This window comes from Caretta caretta, chromosome 1 (assembly GCF_965140235.1).
Source record: "Caretta caretta isolate rCarCar2 chromosome 1, rCarCar1.hap1, whole genome shotgun sequence".
In the NCBI taxonomy this organism is placed as follows: domain Eukaryota; kingdom Metazoa; phylum Chordata; order Testudines; family Cheloniidae; genus Caretta; species Caretta caretta.
Genome location: NC_134206.1, coordinates 163,024,361 through 163,043,915, shown reverse-complemented (window position 1 = coordinate 163,043,915; position 19,555 = coordinate 163,024,361). Strand labels below are relative to the sequence as shown.

The following is a 19,555-nucleotide window of genomic DNA, read 5'->3' as shown; positions in this document are numbered from 1 at the left end:
CGGTGGGGGAAGTGGCTGTTTTTTGGCAGAGGTTCCGCTCCTTGGCTGCGGCTGCTGAGCAGGAAGCGGGGGGTGTCGCTGCTCTCGGGGCTCGGGCCTGGCCCGGTGAGTGAGGGGGGGCGCTGTCAGGGGGGGCGCCTGGGGTGTCGGTTGAACGATCGTTTCTGTGCTCGCGCTTCCCCCGCCTGCTCTGCGTGTGGCGCGCGGCCGGGGGGGGCGGCGATTATGCTTAGCCCCGGAGAGGCCTGTACCCGCGGCGGGGGGGAGGGATGACAGGGCGCCCTCGCCCCCCCCCGCACCCTCCCGTGCCGTGCTATCTGCCAGGGGTGCCCCAGCGAAGAGGGGACAGGAGCCGGAGCCCGGGCGGATGGGGCCAGCGGGCGGGTCCCGCTCACTCCCCTCGCCCACCCCAGAGCTCTTGCGGCGGCGCCGCCGCCAGGCCGCATCCGGTGGCGGGGAGAGGCGGGTCGGAGGCAGCAGGCGCGCCCGGCAAGGAATGCCGGCCTGGCCTGAGGCGCTTCCGGCGCCCCGTTTGCGGAGAAAACGTGGGCGAAGGGAGCTAAGTGTCACGTGAGGCGGCGTCCAGCCCGCGTGGAACAGGGGCCCGCCCTCCGCCGGCTCGGGCCCCGGGCCCCGTGCTTCGCCGGCGCCCGCGCTTCTGGGGCGGGCGAGCGCCCCTCCCTGTGGTGACTGACCGCCGTGAAGAGCTGGTGTTGTCTGCACTAAGGTGTACCTGTGCCCTGTGAAACGGGGGTTGACGGATTAGTTCTGTAAGTGTTAAGATCACCCCTAGCTAGCTTTGGGTCACAAGAGCCAAGACATGATGACTGCAGACTGCTGTAATGGTCCTGTGCTGAACTAGATAATGCCTGGGATCCACTGTACGGTAAAGACTATAGATAAGCCCCTGTGGGGAAACACGCAGACCAGTCTGGACTGCATGCAGGGTGCCAAGTCAGACAAAGGAACTTGGGAATCCTGAACACAGAGTCTCTGGAATGGATAAAATTGAACCAGGGAGCTGAGGTGAGCGACTCACTGACTGGAGAGCTCAGTATGTCAGGAAGGCAGCAGTTACAGGGGGCAACCCTTCTCACTCTGGCCAAGCTTGGAGTACCTGGGTTAAGCAGTATGTCCATAAACAGGCAACGGTGGGCTGGGTTTAGGTAGGAAATATATGTATAGGCTTTTTTTATTTAAAACCCTATTCTCTTTCCTTGTTACATTTCTGTGAATGAATAAATCACTTGTTTTTTGAAGAATGTGTTCTGAACCACTACATTTCATATTGGCCACAAGCTTCCAGAGAGGAGTCTATAGTTAAACCCAGTTGCACAAGCTGAGGTATATATGGCTGGTAAATGAGGAATGTTGTAGTCTGGTGATCCTATCTAAAGTGTTGTGAATTGTGGGGTTCTGGTCTGGGAGAAGTGCAGGTAGAGGCAATGTTTGCTACTTGGAAGAAGTGCCCATGGAGAGACAGAGATCACAGGACAGTTTGCCCTGAGCCAAACCAAAAGCATTTTATGAATTTGGGTTAGTGTACATAGTTGTCTATGATCAGTAAAGAGAGTACAGGCTGTAAAATGCAAATTACAAAGAAAGTGTTTTGGGTTAGTTTTTTTTGAAGCAGATAGTCAACTTTATAGAAATTTCTGTTCTCTGTAGTCCAGTGCAAAAAACTTTCTCGAGTCATGAAGCCTACAAAAATCTTAACAGGCTGTGCTGGGACCACAGACGATCATGCTGACCGATATTTGTCTCCTTGTTTCCTGTGTTCCCTCATCGGTCTATCCATCTTTTGTTTCTAGTTTTATACCTAGATTGTAACCTCTTTGGTAACACTGATTATCTGGACTTCTAGACGGTCCTGAGTGGAAAGCTGAATGGATCATTTCCCCTCACATTAGGTTATAACTTAATTTTGCAGACATTCTAAGCACTATCAGATGAATATACGAATTGAGTTTTGGGGTTTTTTTATAATGCATTTCTGGCTTTTTTCCCCCCAGAGGCATGCACTATGGAAGTAACTACATTGAAGTCTGATTCCACTTTTTATGGTGGTTGTGCTAAACAATGCTGTGAATTGGTAAGTAACTATTAATATATAAGGGACTGGCAGGATGCCTAATGGAGGCTCTTAATTAGGTGGTCTGCACTCTGATTTTGTCCTGGAATAGCTGTCAGATAAGGTGTAGGTGGTTTTTGTTTTTTAATTTAAATCATTATACTGGTAAGGTCCCTAATCAGAACACATACTGATAGGAGGATGATCTATACCAGTATAGATTATTCCCCTTCCACTCGGGGAATAAGTTATATGGGTGTATCAGATGGTGTCTGGCCCTCAGGAAGAGTCAGGGGCTCGACTTACCTCTGACAGGCTGCACTAGGGAGAATGAGGCAACTCAGGGTCATCTGGCGTACTGAGTAATTAGGAGGCATTTAATTAGGCAGTGAAGTACCTGAGTGTGATAAAGAAAGCTATTCCCAGAGGGGATGGGAATCCAGTGAAGGAAACCCGGGAAGAATACTCTTCAGTGGGAGGGTTTCTGGAGGGAAGGGACTATGAATGACTCCCATGAAATACTTCAACAGGCAGAAGCCCTGGAAAAGAGAAATCAGATGTTATCCTGAGGAAAGGTCTTGGGAGTTTGGCCTTGACCCAAGAAAAGAGACCCTCCCCCAGTTAGTAAGAAGAGGCCCTGGACTCTAGAAAAGAGTTCTGTGTCATGAAGGCCTCACTGGTAAGGGACATGGGATATAACTGTGTTGACAGACTAATGCTGACTCAGGCCCTGCACCTACCTGTGTATGTGGTATTCCACCTTTGGGGTTGAATAAACTAGGCCCCTGAACGGGTGATGTTCAATATATACATCTCATTGGACTTCATAAAACCATCACTCAGGGAAACTGAGGCAGAGACAATGGTGGGGCTGCACTGGGCTGCCAGGGGTACTCTAGGGTGAGGGCCCTGATTATGGTATGGTGCTAGAAGTGGGGAATGAGGCCCCCTCCCATCATGTAGGGATGATAACACGGAGCAATGCTTACACTCATCTTGAGTGAAAGATGTCATATGTTCTGGATCTGCAGAAGGAGTAGCAGTGACAACTCAAGGAGCCCTTGTCACAGGCTTGCGAGGGAGCCCAGCAATCCTTGTAGGCCCAGCTGTTAGAAATGGAAGGGAAAGAAGTCAGATGGTCCTGCTAAGGGGGTGCAGGTACTGTGGGCAAGAGGGGCATGCAAATTGGGTTTGTCCCTGGAGTAACAAGGGAGATTACTGGGTGGTGCAGAGTACTGTGGCACACCCAGAAAGTGCTGGGTCACAAAGGATGCCTAGTCTCAGACGCAAGAGACCCCAATGTCTCTTAAAGAGACTAAGAAAACACTGTTTGTGGCCAAGAAGGGTGATTGTCCTAGAATTATTAACGTGCTTGAAATGTGAAGAACTGGGGCATGGAAAGACACATTGCCTGGCAAGAACTTTGAATTTTAAACAGAGGAGACCTCCCATGGGAATGCATGAAGTTGTGTAATGGGAAACTCACAGTACAGAAGCCAGGGCTAGAGCTTGACCAGAGGGTTCCACCTCCCCACGCTCCGAATTATCTGGGATACAGTGATTTCTCTTGTAGCCACAGGGCAGGAAAACTTCAGAAGTTTGAAGGGCTTGATGGTTCTAGCACTTGCTGGGAAAGAAAGAAGGGGCCCCAGGCTAAGGAAGCTTGGGAGGCAAGATCAGCCTAGGTCCCAAAGATCCCAGAGTCCCAGGGAGCATGTGGGGCAAGAATGCAAATGAGGTGGAGAAGCAGTTCTACATTTGCATCTGCAAACTGGATGTTTTCCTGGCAAAATTATTTGAGCAAGGGAAGCAAGCCCATGAACTATCTGACAGGTAGTTTGGGCTAGTAGCAGATAGTGCGGGAAATTATTTAGTCAGGTCTTGGATTAAAGTGCTTGAAAGGGAACCGAGTCTGTCTTAGGAGAAGCCTTGTGATAGCACTCAAGAAGCCCAACAGGTAAGAGTGCAGCACTAACACCTGGATGGGCAGACAATGGTTTAAAATATTCCAAGCTTTGAAAGACAGTAAACCTGAATAAGATGTCAAAGGCCAGATGCTGCCTGACCAGAAGAGACCACTCTCAGCAGTGGCAAATACACGAGACCAAGAAATCCTGATTTTTTTTTTAGGAGGGAAGCAGGGCTCAGATGGGAGTAGCTTAAGTCAAGAGTCCAAACGACAGCATTACTGGGGATGACTGATCAAGAAAGCAAATATAGACTCAAGGCGAAAAGCAGATGCACTACCCTAATAAGAGAGCTGTACTCAGACTCCTTTGCATGTGAAAAGCTGGGCAGTTCCAAGTCTAAGAATAATAGAATCATAGAAGATTAGGGTTGGAAGACACCTCAGGAGGTCACCTAGTCCAAACCCCTGCTCAAAGCAGGACCAACCCGAACTAAATCATCCTAGCCTGTTTATAGGCTGGGCCTTAAAAACCTCTAAGGATGGAGATTCCACTACCACCCTAGGTAACCCATTCCAGTGCTTCAGCACCCTCCGAGTGAAATAGTTTTTTCCAAATATCCAACCTAGACCTCCCCCACTGCAACTTGAGACCATTGCTCCTTGTTCTGTCATCTGCCACCACTGAGAACAGCTAGTTCCATCCTGTTTGGAACCCCCACTTCAGGCAGTTGAAGGCTGCTATCAAATCCCCCCTCACTCTTCTCTTCTGCAGACTAAATAACCCTAGTTCCCTTAGCCTCTCCTCATAAGTAATATACTCCAGCCCTCTTATCATTTTCGTTGCCCTCCGCTGGACTCTCTCCAATTTGTCCTCATCCTTTCTGTAGTGGGGGGCCAAAACTGGATGCAATACTTCAGATGTGGCCTCACCAGTTCCGAATAGAGGGCAATAATCACTTCCCTCGATCTGCTGTCAATTCTCCTACTAATCCAGTCCAATATGCAACAAGGGCACACAAATGTTGACTGATATCCAGCTTCTCATCCACTGTAATTCCCAGGTCCTTTTTTTTGCAGGACTGCCACTTAACTAGTCAGTCCCCAGCCTGTAGTAGTGCATGGGATTCTTCCATCCTAAGTCCAGGACTCTGTACTTGTTGAACCTCATCAGATTTCTTTTAATCCAATCTTCCAATTAATGTGAGTGACAGATGCCATCAACCGGCCAAAACAGGAAGTGAAAGACACTATGGACGGACAGTACAGCACCACACAGAAGGATCTGAAGCAGCTGCTGCATCTGGAATAGAAGAGGGCAGACAAGCTCGATGAGGCATCTGGGCCAACGGCAGGATACAGGTGCCAATCTCTCTGTGGCCAAGCAGCTGCTTTTGGAGGTGAGGCTAAAAAGGGGAAATGAAGAAAAAAGAAAAGAGGCTGCTGAAGGATTAGCTGCGAAGTCTGCACATAGCAAAGCAGGCTGGAACCTCGCAGTTCCAAGAAGAGTTAGAAAAGCTTACTGAGGAGTTAAAGGAGAAGAAAGAGTTTCCAGCAACTACAGATGCTGAAGGATGCTTTTTTCATTAACAGCAGGGCCAAGATTGACTTGATACAGCAAAAGAAAGATTTCAGCTCTTAGTCTTTCTTCTGCCATATGTACTCAGCTGTGTTCAGCTGATGCACGACTGCCATCAACAATTGCGAATTGTTTCACTATGGCTTGCAGCAGGGCTGCTTGGATGACACTGCAGTATTCCATGAGGGGGCTCTTCTCTCGGCTCTGGGAATACTGCAGGATAAGGCATAAGGTGTTTGTAATGCTCACAACAAGAGCGCACAGCTGAGCGGGTTCCATGCTTATCAGGCTGTGGTGTCCGTGTGACTAACCCAGGCTTTTGAAAAAAGGGGCGAAAAAACCTTAGTTTGCTACTCATTGATATGACGGAGGGAGGGAGGAAAATGCATCATGAGAAGCTAAAGCCATGTTCCCATTACGACCTGCGACAATGTTTTGGTCACATGAGGCATTGCAAGCCCTACCCAAAATCCCATTTGCCTACTTGCACTGTGGGATAGCTACCCACAGTGCAGTGCTCGGTGCATCAGTGCAGGCGCTGCTAATGAGGATGCAGTCCGCTGACACGATGAGTATGGGGTGGACACACAAGACTGACTTGCTTAATTTGGAGGTTAGATGTTGACTTACATAAAGTCAACTTAACTTTGCAGTGTAGACATGGCCAGAGCTCTTCTTCAGGTCTGGGAAACGTACTTAATGTTACAGCTAAATACAAGGTGGAACAGATTGTTTAGTGTAAGTAGTTCACCTTGAATGGTCCCTTGAAATATGTTAAGTGGCCTGTTAACAATCCTCCAGTCATGGGGGAGGGGGAGAGGGAACAGCAGCTTGTTTTGTGGTTGGTAATGGGTTACAGATGGTTGTAATGAGCCATAAATTCAGTGTCTCTATTCAGTACATGATTTTTATTGTCAAGAAAGTTTGAACTAAAGTGCAATCCACACCATCCTCCAAATCGTTTATGAAGATATTGAACAAAACCGGCCCCAGGACTGACCCCTGGGGCACTCCACTTGACACCAGCTGCCAACTAGACATGGAGCCATTGATCACTACCCGTTGAGGCCGACAATCTAGCCAACTTTCTACCCACCTTATAGTGCATTCATCCAGCCCATACTTCTTTAACTTGCTGACAAGAATACTGTGGGAGACCGTGTCAAAAGCTTTGCTACAGTCAAGATACAATACATCCACTGCTTTCCCTTCATCCACAGAACCAGTAATCTCATCATAGAAGGCGATTAGATTAGTCAGGCATGACCTTCCCTTGGTGAATCCATGCTGACTGTTCCTGATCACTTTCCTCTCATGTAAGTGCTTCAGGATTGATTCTTTGAGGACCTGCTCCATGATTTTTCCGGGGACTGAAGTGAGGCTTACTGGCCTGTAGTTCCCAGGATCCTCCTTCTTCCCTTTTTTAAAGATTGGCACTACATTAGCCTTTTTCCAGTCATCCGGGACTTCCCCCATTCGCCACGAGTTTTCAAAGATAATGGCCAATGGCTCTGCAATCACAGCCGCCAGTTCCTTTAGCACTCTCGGATGCAACTCATCCGGCCCCATGGACTTGTGCATGTCCAGTTTTTCTAAATAGTCCCTAACCACCTCTTTCTCCACAGACGGGTGGCCATCTATTCCCCATGTTGTGATGCCCAGCACAGCAGTCTGGGAACTGATCTTCTTCGTGAAGACAGAGGCAAAAAAAGCATTGAGTACATTAGCTTTTTCCACATCCTCCGTCAATAGGTTGCCTCCCTCATTCATTAAGGGGCCCACACTTTCCTTGGCTTTCTTCTTGTTGCCAGCATACCTGAAGAAACCCTTCTTGTTACTCTTAACATCTCTCGCTAGCTGCAGCTCCAAGTGCGATTTGGCCCTCCTAATTTCATTCCTACATGCCTGAGCAATATTTTTATACTCTTCCCTGGTCATATGTCCAACCTTCCACTTCTTGTAAGCTTCTTTTTTATGCTTAAGATCTGCTAGGATTTCACCGTTAAGCCAAGCTGGTCGCCTGCCATATTTACTATTCTTTCGACACATCGGGATGGTTTGTCCCTGTAACCTCAACAGGGATTCCTTGAAATACAGCCAGCTCTCCTGGACTCCTTTCCCCTTCATGTTAGTCCCCCAGGGGATCCTGGCCATCCGTTCCCTGAGGGAGTCAGTCTGCTTTCCTGAAGTCCAGGGTCCGTATCCTGCTGCTTACCTTTCTTCCCTGTGTCAGGATCCTGAACTCAACCAACTCATGGTCACTGCCTCCCAGATTCCCATCCACTTTTGCTTCCCCTACTAATTCTTCCCGGTTTGTGAGCAGCAGGTCAAGAAAAGCTCCCCCCCTAGTTGGCTCCTCTAGCACTTGCACCAGGAAATTGCCCCCTACGCTTTCCAAAAACTTCCTGGATTGTCTATGCACCGCTGTACTGCTCTCCCAGCAGATATCAGGAAAATTAAAGTTACCCATGAGAACCAGGGCATGCGATCTAGTAGCTTCTGCGAGCTGCTGGAAGAAAGCCTCATCCACCTCTTCTTTGTTACATTTCTGCTCTGCCTCACAGGACAAAGCCTGCCTTACAAAGGCCTACCCTCTTCAAGCCCCGGCACCACAATAACAAGGGAGTGGAACAGAGTGTCTCTTGCTGTCCACACGCAGGCATGTGCCGTGCTGTGCCCCGCCCCGCCCCCTTAGCATCTCTCCACATTTCTCCCCCCACCCCCAATCTACATCTCTTTTGGCTGCTCCAGGCAGATGTGCCCAGGCTGCCAGGGAAAAGGGTGTGTGTTTTCCACAGATTTCTTTGCTCCCCCAGGTATTTTTCAGCAGGGGAGCAAAGCAATCTGCAACAGTATTCTGTGCAGAATTCCCCCTGGAGTAAATGAGGAGTAGTGTTGATTGATTTCTAAGGGCAAGTCTACACTTCAAATGCTGCATTGGTGCAGTTGCATCGCTGTCGTGCTTTAATGAAGACTCTAAGCCAACACAAGAGAGCTCTCCCATTGGTGTAGTTAAACCATCTACCTGAGAGGCTGTAACTCTGTTAGTGGGAGAGCTTTTCCCATAGCACTGTCTACATAGGGGAGTAAGCTGGTATAACTTCATTGCTCAGGGGCTTGGATTTTTCACACCCCGAGTGACTTAGTTATACCAGTATAGGTCTGTCTTGTAGACCAGACTTGAGGCAGTTTCATCCAGTTCTACTCAAAGAAAATAGTAAGACCATTTGTGTTGAAGGTGGGATTAAAAATGCTTGCATTCAGAGTAGAAGGACAGGAATGATCCTTGTGGCTGTGTCCACAAAGTGGTTTTATTCCCCTTGTGTTATTTGAGAGCAAAGTCTTCTAGCACTATTACTATTCCTTGATATCTTTGTACAGCAAAGGGTGACAGACCTTAAGTCCTTAGCAAGGTTAAATAAACGTAAACTGCTTTAGAACCAATTAAATCACTATTGCGAAGAGGAATTATGTTGCCTGTGGTTTGTGCATTGTGATTGTTGCTTGCTGTGCAAAAAATAAAATTTTCTTTATTTTTAGGTTCATGAGAAATTTAGAAAGCGTTCTTCAAATAAACGTAAAACAGGTATGTAAACTGATGTTGGAAGTTAGCAAACATTTTACTTTTGTCTGCTTTACTTGGTCATTTGGACTGATGTTTCACAGCAGCATAGCTATGATGCCATTGCTATGCTGCTACGGTGCCCGTACTGTTGATATGGCTTTTGTTTTAAGAAAGTGGTTGGTCAATAATGCTGGTCACAGGTTACCAAAGGGTAGAAAACTGTACTGTGTTTCTGTTGACTAATAAACTTTCTGTTTTACAATGCTGGCTGAGAGTCACTGCTGACTGTGTGAAGTGGGGGTGTCCTTTGGAGGAATGTAATGATTCCCCAGGTGTCCCATCTAGGTGGACTCACTCTGGGGAGCTCACGGTGTGAACGGAGGGGGGGGTGCTGAATGCTCTGAGGTTGGACCCAGGAAGTGCTGAAGCTGAGGAGGCTTGTTGCCCTGGCCAGCATGCCCTGAGGGGAGTCATGCTGCAGCAGTGTCTTCTCCCAAAGCAGTTTCAGAACACCCAGATTGTGACCCCTGTGAGGGTCCAGAGCAGGTGGACTCCCTGAGGGGGTACACAGCGAGAGACAGGCTTGTTGGAGGTTCCGGGAGGTGTGGTTCCAGGAGGCAGTGGAGTCCAGGGCTTAACCACTGAGAGAGAGTGGACCCCCAAGAAGAGCTGTCTCACTGAAGTGAGGTTCCTCCCAGGGACCGTACAGAGCCGAGAGGGAGCACAGGGCCTGTAAGTCTGTGACCTGTACAATTTCCTCATGAATAGTAACTCTTCTTTGTCATCTCAGGCCATTATTAGGACTGTCCTACTGGTTTCTGTCTCAATTTGCATAACTGGCCAGACCCTGGATACTATGATTGAGGAGGAGGTGGCCTGGCGGTGACAATTGTCATTGTTTGTCCTTAACAAGTACCTCATCTCTTTTGAGGCTGACACACTTTTCTGGTCATGTCAGAAAAACAGTTTTGATGGCATGCTCTTGGAGGCTAATAGTCTACTGAATTTTAGAAATCTTTAAGTGGTTTGGTACATTAATCTGTTGTCCTGGGTCCTCTGTGTAGTGGCTTCTGAGTGTCCTTTTCCTGGATTTGCTTCTCAAATGACCTACTCCAGGTCTAATTGCAGCACAAAGAGCTTTAGAAATCTTATTGTGGTCATGCATCAATCAGAAAAAAATCTGCTTTGATCGTGGTTTTTGCAGCATTCTGACCAGCTGAACTGTTCTGAGTGATTAGTGACCTGGTTAATTAATGCTGTTTGCAATCTTGGGACAGTCAAGTGCTTGTTTCTCACTAGCAGGAGTTTCCAAATTACTCTTTGATATTGCTTAGTTCTAGATTGAGCCATATGCCTCTTTGTGGTGAAGTTGGTTCTGACTGGAAGAGGGAGAAACAAATGCTTGATTTCAGCCTGTAATGCTTGCAAAAGTATGTGTGGACTAGAAACTTTGGGTCAGATGCATGTTCTTCCTGAAAGGTGAAAGCAAACAAAAAGTTGTATGTGTTATTGCTAGAGATTTGTTGAGAGAGGGTAATATGTCCTTTCTTAAAAACAAAATCCCCAAAAAACCTCCCTCTCCCCTTCTTTTCTTCCCTTCCCCCAACCCCAAAAGATCTCTTGATGCTGATCGTTTGCAAATATAGCCCTTTCTGGAATCTCCCATTTATTTGGGAGGTTGTGGCAAAGAACTCAGCTATAACTGGTGTGTTCAGATTTCCTTGATTCCAGGTTTTAGGCCTGAGCATAGCATAGAAATTACTCAAATGTTTAAAAAAACCAGTAAGCTTTGGTTATTCTTAATCAGGTTCCTCATGTCTTCCTTTTCTTTTATTAAGCAGCTGATCCCTGTGAAGTGTGGTGCAGTAAGCCAGTTCATGTACTGAAAGACTATTGCGATGTGATTAAAATATACATCATTTGGCCGTTTCTGTTTAAACTTGAGAATAAACCTGTAGTAACCGATTTCAGGTAAGCATGCATGTATTCATATTGGTTAATCGTGTCCTTTACATTTTTGTTTTTATTTTAATGTAGAAGATTTCTGTGAATTTAGAGTATAGATGAATAAGTATTAAAAACGCCCACATTAATGCTTCAATCTGGCAAAGAGCAAAGTTGGCTATAACTGGGACCATACCAAATTCACAGTCCATTTTGGTCAATTTCATGGTCATATGATTTTAAAAATCATAAATTTCATTATTTCAGCTATTTAAATCTGAAACTTCACGGTGTTGTAATTGTCGAAGTCCTGACCCAAAAAGGAGATGTGGGAGGGTTGCAAGGTTGTTGTAAGAGAGTTGCAGTACTACTACCTCTGCTTCTGCATGGCTGCTGGTCACGTCACTGTCTTCAGAGCTGGGTGGCCAGAGAGTGAGGGCTGCTGGACCGGAGCCAAGCTCTGAAGGCAGAACCACTGCCACCAGCAGCGCAGAAGTAAGGATGGTGTAGTATGGTTTTGCCACACTTACTTCTGCACTGGTGCCTTCAGAGCTGGGCCCTCAGCCAGCAGCTGCCACTCTCTGGCCACCCAGCTCTGAAGGCAGCACAGATGTAAGGGTGGCAATACTGCAGTTCCTCTAAAATAACCGTGCGATTCCTCCACCCCACCCCCTGGACCCACAACCCACTTTTGGGTCAGGACCTCCAGTTTCAGAAACACTGGTTTCCCTCTTGAAATCTCTATAGCATAGAGTAAAAAAACACAAGACCAGATTTTACAACCTGTGACACGTTTTTCATAGCTGTGAATTTGTTAGGGACCTAGCTATAACTGAAGTGACTTTAGATTCTGAATATCTGGGATAAACTCTTCAAAAATAGATGCCTGTATTTAAACATCCAAATCATTGCCCTGGTTTTTGAAAGTGCTAAGAACCCCGCAGCTACCATTGATTTCTCATTTTTAAGAGATTGCTCTAGGTTACTAAACACTGTCTTCTTTAGATCTGACTGACTTTAATAATAACTAAGGCTATATAACAGGACAAAAATTACTTTTCTAAAAAAATAAATGTTTTCATTTAAGCAATACCTACTTTTGTGAGCTAAGTTTGAAGAGACTCTGGGATATTGAAGTTCTCGAAGACCTTGTTGATTTGGCGAAGAAAGTTGTGGTAAGTGGAGGTCTATAACTTATGTTTTCAAATGTGTTAGACTGCTTAATTAGCACCTTGCCATGATACAGATCTTGATTTATATGTTAAATTAGTACAAGGCAGTTGTTTCTGCTAGGGTGAATAAATATGTTGACAGTCGGTTGGGTTGCACCATGAGTGACTGTTTTTGATTCAGTAATGTCTGCAGGAAAACTGGCTCCTGGGGCTTGATTGGAACATGGACCATCTTTTTGTTATGTGCTTGAACAGTGGATAGTAAAGCATTCTCTGATCCATGATTGCAGTACAGACAGTAGAGCCCTGTCAGTGAGTTGAGAGGTCCTCCTACCCGCAGAGTGAAATAAAGTTGCTTTTTCTTGGTCACTTTCACTGTTCTTTTGCTCAGTAACAGTTTGTTGTTTAAATGTTGCTGCTGCTGCTAGTCTGGTCCAAAACAACCATACACTGGTACGAGACACCAACAAAGGAGAGGGGGAAACAACAAAGAAAACTTAGGGCGAGTGTGCAAATGATGAACCAAATATTTTGTGTGGGGTGTTTTTTTGTTTTTAAATTGAGGTATTGCACAGTTTTTACTTTGAAAATTCTGATCAATGGAAGATTGACTGAGTGCAGCCCAAAACTGCATCTTGATGGTCCACTCTGCTGTTACATGACTTCATAATAACTAGTGCAGTGGTTCTCAACCAGGGGTATGTGTACCCCTTGGGTGCACAGAGGTCTTCCAGGGGGTACATCAACTCATCAAGATATTTGCCTGGTTTTACAACAGGCTACATAAAAAGAACTAGCGAAGTTAGTACAAACTAAAATTTCCTACAGATAATGACATGTTTACACTACTTTATATACTATACCAGTGAACTGTAAGTACAATGTTTATATTCCAATTGATTTATTTTATAATGTGGTAAAAATGAGAAAGTAAGCAATTTTTCACTAATACTGTGCTTGTGACACTTTTTTGTATTTTGATGTCTGATTTTGTAAGCAAGCACTTTTTAAGTGAGGTGAAATTTGGGATAAGCAAGACAAATCAACCTCCTGAAAGAGGTACAGTAGTCTGGAAAGGTTGAGAACCACTGTACTAGTGGGTTGCACAGTTTGTTGCTTCTGTCTGAGCACATTGCCCTTACAGGGGCTCCATGCATCCTAGGTTATGGCTACACTCTGCAGCTTTTAGTGACACGGTGTGCTGTTATAGCCATGCCACTAAAAGCCACACAGTGTAGCTGCTGTTTGTCTGAAGGAGAGAGCTCTCTTGCCAACAACAAAAAAAAAAAAAAAAAAACTTCCACCCCCCACAAGCAGCAACAGCTTTTGTCAGCAGGAGGGTGCTCCTGCTGATAAGGCACTGTTCACTCTTTGTCCATAAAACTTATCCTTTGGGGGCTTTTTTTTTTTTTTTTAAACCCCTGAACAACAAGTTTTGCTGATGAAGTGCCAGGGTAGACATTCTCCTGGTATTCCCTCCCACAAGCTCCCTGTGTGCCAGCCTCCTATTTCCTTTCTCCCCACTATCCCTTCACTCAACTATTCTTATTTTTTGTCTTTCTGTCTGGGAAATAAGTCATTTTGGATATCAACATTGTACTGTACTGGGAGGATCAGCAAAGTTGAGATAGAGGGGGTATTGTTACGAGATAAGGTGTTAATGGCTGCTATCAACTGGTTCTTTGAAGCTGCTGGCTCTCCTAGTCAGATTCCTCTTTCTCCCCCTTTTTTTTTCTTCTGATTTTCACCAAAATCAATATGATTCTACTCAGTGTTGCCTAGAACATTTCCTGAAATTTTTGAATGGATCAGATGTAGCATTCAAAAGTTACCACATTACAGACCGAGAAATGCTGTTGAGTGAACAACCTCATTTTGCTTTTGGTTGGGTGAAAAGTCTGATTTCTTTTTTTGTTTTTTGTTTTTTTTTTTCCGCAGAACAATCCATTTTTTATCAGTGGCATATTGAGTATTGGTACTCGAATAGAAAATGTAAGTTATTTTGACTCTTTTTTAAATAAAAACCTCTGTAAATAAGGCTTTTCCATCTGTTTGCAGTATTTCTTTTTTACCTATACACAAGGTACATGGGTATTTAACAGCTAGAGCACTTGATGGTCTCATTTTCTTAGAAGTCTCTCGGTTCTGAAGTTTTGGTGTGTGGATGTACTTTTTCTTCTGCATGTCACTTCCTCTTAACTGATACAGATGGCATAAACTAGCAAGTTACTTTAATATTAAAGAAATTTGCTTTCTAGTTTGCCATTTTGAAGACCATATCACTTTTTATAGTGGGAGAAATAAATCAGCCACTTGTTAATGGATAATTCACTACTTATATTTTTATTTAATTTAAATGGCATTTTGTCTTGATGGACATGCATTTAATAGTAAATAAAATAATATTCTAAATTCACAATCTGTTTTAAAAACACATTGATAGAACGTACCAGCCAACAAACATTCTGCACTCAACCCCACTCGTTTAGAACGTGCTTTGATGGTCAGCCAACTCAGGCTGTGTTGGACACAGGAGAAGTGTTTCAGAGTCAAGGGCTTTTCACTTGCAACACTCTGCTTGAAGAATGTCTGTTCTCATGTCCGCTGTTGTCTCAGTTTGGGTTGAAGCACAAATACATAGGTGGGTTTAGTAGGGCCCTCAGTGGGCTTGGGTGGCTTAGTGGTTAGCATCCACTCAGTTATGGGGTAGTGGTAGGGAAGCCTGTGCCTGCCCACTCCACCAGGCTGTGACCCAGGGCCCTATGAGGGTCAGCAGCATTGATAGACCCTCTGAGGTACCCTCTCTCTGGGTTGCTTCCTACCACTGCACCTTCTGCTTCTGGTCCCAGATAAGGAAAAATAAAAAGGAAAGCAAACAGTCAGCCTGAACTGGGCTCAGCATATAGTCCTGTGCTTCAGGGATGCATCTCTAGCCCCTTTTGGCTGGAGTTGGTGGGGTAGTTCTGTACTCCTCTCCAGCTTTCTGAGTGGGCTTTGCTCTCTTTTCAGCCATGTTGCCAGTTGGAGCATGTTCTGCTGGGTTAGGGGGGCAGGGCTAGCTGTACCCAGGACTGTCCTTTAACCCCATACATTCCAGTGTGGGGTTTGTATACCCCACCACGGTGAGTTACCAAGAAAAATGCTAAATAGATCAAACCCTACAACTTGAATGGTACCCAGAAGTTAATTGAAAGCCAGTGCAGTTGAAAAGAAGCTTGTGCTCCCTGTGGGAAACCCAGATAAGTAAGGTTTCAGAGTAGCAGCCGTGTTAGCAGATGTCTCATTTTACCTTAACTGATACTTCCAAATGGTCTTCAACAGGAGCACTCATTCTGTTGAAAAGTAGCTTGCAGGATAATATGCAAACTCTTAAAAGTGATCACCAAAATAAGCCTTCTGCAGAAACACCTTAACAATTTTGTATTGTAAAGGTAGCTTTACAAATTTTATGATGCTACAGTGACAAAATACAAAATTTAAGTTGGTAGGTGTAAACCAATATTTACTTGTTTCCTTCAGTGGAGTGATTTTAAATGATTGAATAGTGCATTAAAAATATTCTTAAAAAAAAAATCCTGCAATACTTAAATTCAAGTACACTAGTACTGATAACTAATCTGTCAAAAAGAGCAGTTATGGGAAAGCAGGGTGAATAAAAATCAGTGATTTTTTTTTTTTAAAAATTTGAATTTAAATTTTAAAAGTTGTATTTTTAAAAATGTATTTAATTGGTTTTCATATTTCACATTTATCTTAAGGCCTACGCTTACTATAATCTATTAAAATAATTTAAAATAAAAAAAGGTACATTTGCCAAAGTTTTAAAGGAAGTCAGACCACTTAACTGGTGGAAGTCACTTGCGAAGTACCTGGAACCAGTTTTTGACAGCAGTAGCCTCTTCTATAGGTACAGAAAGAGTATTTTCTTTTTTCATTTTATTCAACGAGTTCAGTTCAGTGACTAGTTCATTCAAAGTTAAGAAACCAGTTGGGAGTTGCTAATGCAGGAAAGCATGTTTTCCTCTTCCAACCTGAATAAAAGCTAAGTGTGAGAAGATGAGTCTACTAGTTCTAAAATGTTGAAGGACAATGGAGACAAGAAACAATCAGTTCAATTCACTAACTAGACATTTGTACTTTGTTTTGTCAATGTTAGTTTTAAATGCAAACCATGTTTTGATACAGTTTCTTAGATATCCAGCACATTTAAGGAGTTTACTCCTAGGAGAATTCTTTGCCAAAAAATTTAAATTTTTGCGCACAATATTTTAAAATTTTACAAAATTTAGCATATTTTATTTGTCAAAATAACACAATATAATCATGCTCCCAGTATCAGCCTGGGGCTGTCAATGGGAGACACAACCCCCAGTGCCATGTGTGTGCAGGAGTGTTGGGGGAAATCACAAATTCAGCATGAAAAAGTAAAATTCTGCAGGGAACACAATTCTGCACAAATGCTGCAGAACTAGTCATTTTATTTAACTAAAAAAAATTGTGCATTTTTAATTGAATTAAATTTTTCATTGACATGGAGTGTGACACATCACAAGTAAAATATTATATAGTAAGTAATGCATCATTCACCATTTTGTAATGTAATAAATGTAAATTAAAAGGTATATAATTGCTTACATTTGTATACAATGTATCCTTCTGGTTAGCACAAAGAAGCATGAAATATAGTGTAAAGTCTATGTTGAGTTGCAAATCAATGTGTTTTTATGGTTACTAATTATAGAGAATCAACCTTCCCTTAGGAGAAAAAACTAAAGTACAAATACAATGCAGGACTAAAATCGATGATTTAAATTAATTTCCTGCTTGCTGATTTAAATTATTAAAATTGGTGAGTTAAATTGCTTTGATTTTAAATTACAATCCTTTCCCAAAAGGTGGGTTATCTTTTTTGTGTGGGTGTGGTTAAGTTATAAAAAGAGGGGTGGGTGTGATGCTCTGGAGGCACCAAGAGCTGTGATTCACCTATTGCCACCTTCCTGCTGCTTGAGGGCGTGTGGTCAGTGCTAGCCTGGTGTCAACTCCCTAACACAACAGAACTGTCAGCAACTCAAGAATTCTCCTCTGTGCTATTCTAATCGTACTTTTGCCCTGCAGGTTGACAATGGATGCACCACAGCTCCCAAGTCCCTTTAAAGTGCCCCCCTGTGGTGTCCAGCCCCTGATCACTGGATGTCCACAGAAGTACTAGGTTCTCTGTTCCCAAAGGAACAGTGTACCTAGTTTACTAGTTTTACCCTAGACTGTTGCTCCTGTATCAATTGCAGCACTTGAGTTCAATGATAATTAAACAAAAGGAAATTCTTTTTAAGAAAGAATAGACATTCAAATTGATACAAGTGTGAGTGATGGAAACAAATGGCTACATACAAAGCAAAATCATAAAACACTAACTAAAGCCTCCGCTTATTAATTCCCATCCCAAAGTTCAGTCTTCTTGCAGCAGTTTGCGAGCTACAAGGAGCCAGAACTCAGCTATGGCTACACTACAGTTTAAGTTGATGCAGAACTGCTTGCTATGCCCTCCCCAAACTCCTCCCACACATTCCTTGCAAACACCTGGCCTGTCTCAGTATCCCATTCATGCCACACCTTTTGGATAGCTTCCAAAATGATACCTGGACTTAGTGTAGGCTCTTATAGCTGTGCTATCATCTCCCCTCCCACCAAGTGTTTTGTGTGTTAATTGGTATTTAATAAAAACATGCTCTCTGAAAGATTTTTGTCTCCTTCACAAGGTGGTTGCTGCTGGAATTAATACACAGTGGCAATTGGATCATTTGCAGACTGCAGATCTTGGTCAGGAATCAACATTTTCATGGAAGGTGGAAAGTTAACAAAGCAGACAAGATGCTGTATAGAAAGACTCATTACTCGTAGTCATTATCAAAATAGTGTCTTAAAGCTTCTCTTATTCAAATAACCTCCATTGCACCCCTTCTAATAGCCCTGCTATTTGGCTGCTCAAAATCAGCTGCCAGGGGATTCACCTCGGTCCTCCAGCAAGGGGGAAACTTTTTACCCTTAGCCTCACAAATATTATGGAGTGCACAGCAGGCTCCTATGACCATGGGAATATTTTCCTCATTTAGGTCTAGCCTGCCATAAGGGCAGCGCCAGTGTGTTTTTAATTTGCCAGAGGCACATTCAGTACCTGCTCAGCCAATTGTCGAAGCACTCCTTGCTGCTGTCTAGGTTTCATGGATAAGGCTTTATGAGCCTTAGGAGTAAGGGGTATGCTGGGTCTCCCAGGATCACTGTGAGCATTTCAACATGCCCTGGTGATCCAAAAGCATCTGCAATACCATAGAGAAGTACCCCTTTCTATTAACATACTCTGTCGCAAGATGATCCGGGGCCAAAATTGAGATGTGTGCCATCGGTTGCTGTGCTGCAGTTAGAGAATCCCCTTGTTGCAAAGCCATCCACTATTTCATACACATTTCCAAGAGTCACAGTCCTTCATAGCAGAATGAGATTAATGGCCCTGCAAACTTGCATTCACGCAGCCCCAGTGGTGCACTTCCAGACTCCAAACTGATTTGCGACCGAGCGGTAGCAGTCTAGAGTTGCCAGCTTCCACATAGCCATTGCTATATGCTTATCCACCAAGAGGTCAGCTCTCATTTTGGTGTTGTGCCACAGTGCTGGGGCAAGCTCCCTACACAGTTCCAGGAAGGTGGCTTTCCTCATCCGAAAGTTCTGCAGCCACTGCTCATCATCCCACACCTGCATAATGATGTTTTTCCCACCACTCAGTGCTTGTTTCCCAAGCCCAGAAGGGACGGCCCACTGTGTGTAGTTGCTCTATAAATGCCAAAAGTAATCTGGTGTTTTCTTTTGACGACATGTAGCAGGTCAGGCAACTCTGATTCCTATTCAGATTGGGAGTTCATGGTATACTGCATGATCATCCCTGATTTGTTCATAACAGTGACCACAACAGCAGAGAGCCATGCGGGATCCATCCTTTCAGACAGAGATGGTGGGTGCACAGGGGCTGTTGAAAAATGCCACAAAATGCAGTCAGAAGCCTGTGGAATGATGGGATGGAAAAAAAATGCATCATGGGACATTGAGCCTACACCCATGATGCATTGTGATCCACTCTGCTTTCCCACAACTCCTAGCTGCAGAAGGTGGCGAGTAACGTGGGGGGATAGCTACTCGCAGTGCGCTGCTCTCACTGTCTATGCTAGAGCACCAACTGTGTATGCGCTCCACCTACAGAAGCAGCATTGTGCGAACATGCTCAAGCAATGTAATTACAGTGCTTTTAGATAGAATCATAGAATATCAG

The 19,555-nt window shown here is 44.4% G+C and overlaps 1 protein-coding gene across 4 annotated transcripts in view; it reads left to right on the top strand.

Moving 5' to 3' along the window:
• Positions 1–19,555, top strand: part of TTC3 (tetratricopeptide repeat domain 3) — a 132,923-nt gene that overhangs the window by 164 nt on the left and 113,204 nt on the right. For 2 of the 4 annotated variants that reach the window (XM_048867011.2, XM_048866982.2), the window contains exons 1-6: positions 10–105; positions 2,013–2,092; positions 9,097–9,142; positions 10,960–11,092; positions 12,153–12,240; positions 14,176–14,229. In XM_048867011.2, coding sequence (XP_048722968.2) covers positions 2,024–2,092; positions 9,097–9,142; positions 10,960–11,092; positions 12,153–12,240; positions 14,176–14,229 — 390 coding nt within the window. In that variant the 5' untranslated portion in view covers positions 10–105; positions 2,013–2,023. Of the gene's footprint in view, positions 1–9; positions 106–2,012; positions 2,093–9,096; positions 9,143–10,959; positions 11,093–12,152; positions 12,241–14,175; positions 14,230–19,555 lie in introns of those variants that run through there. The other 2 variants (XM_048867002.2, XM_048866992.2) reach the window with 2 other exon arrangements.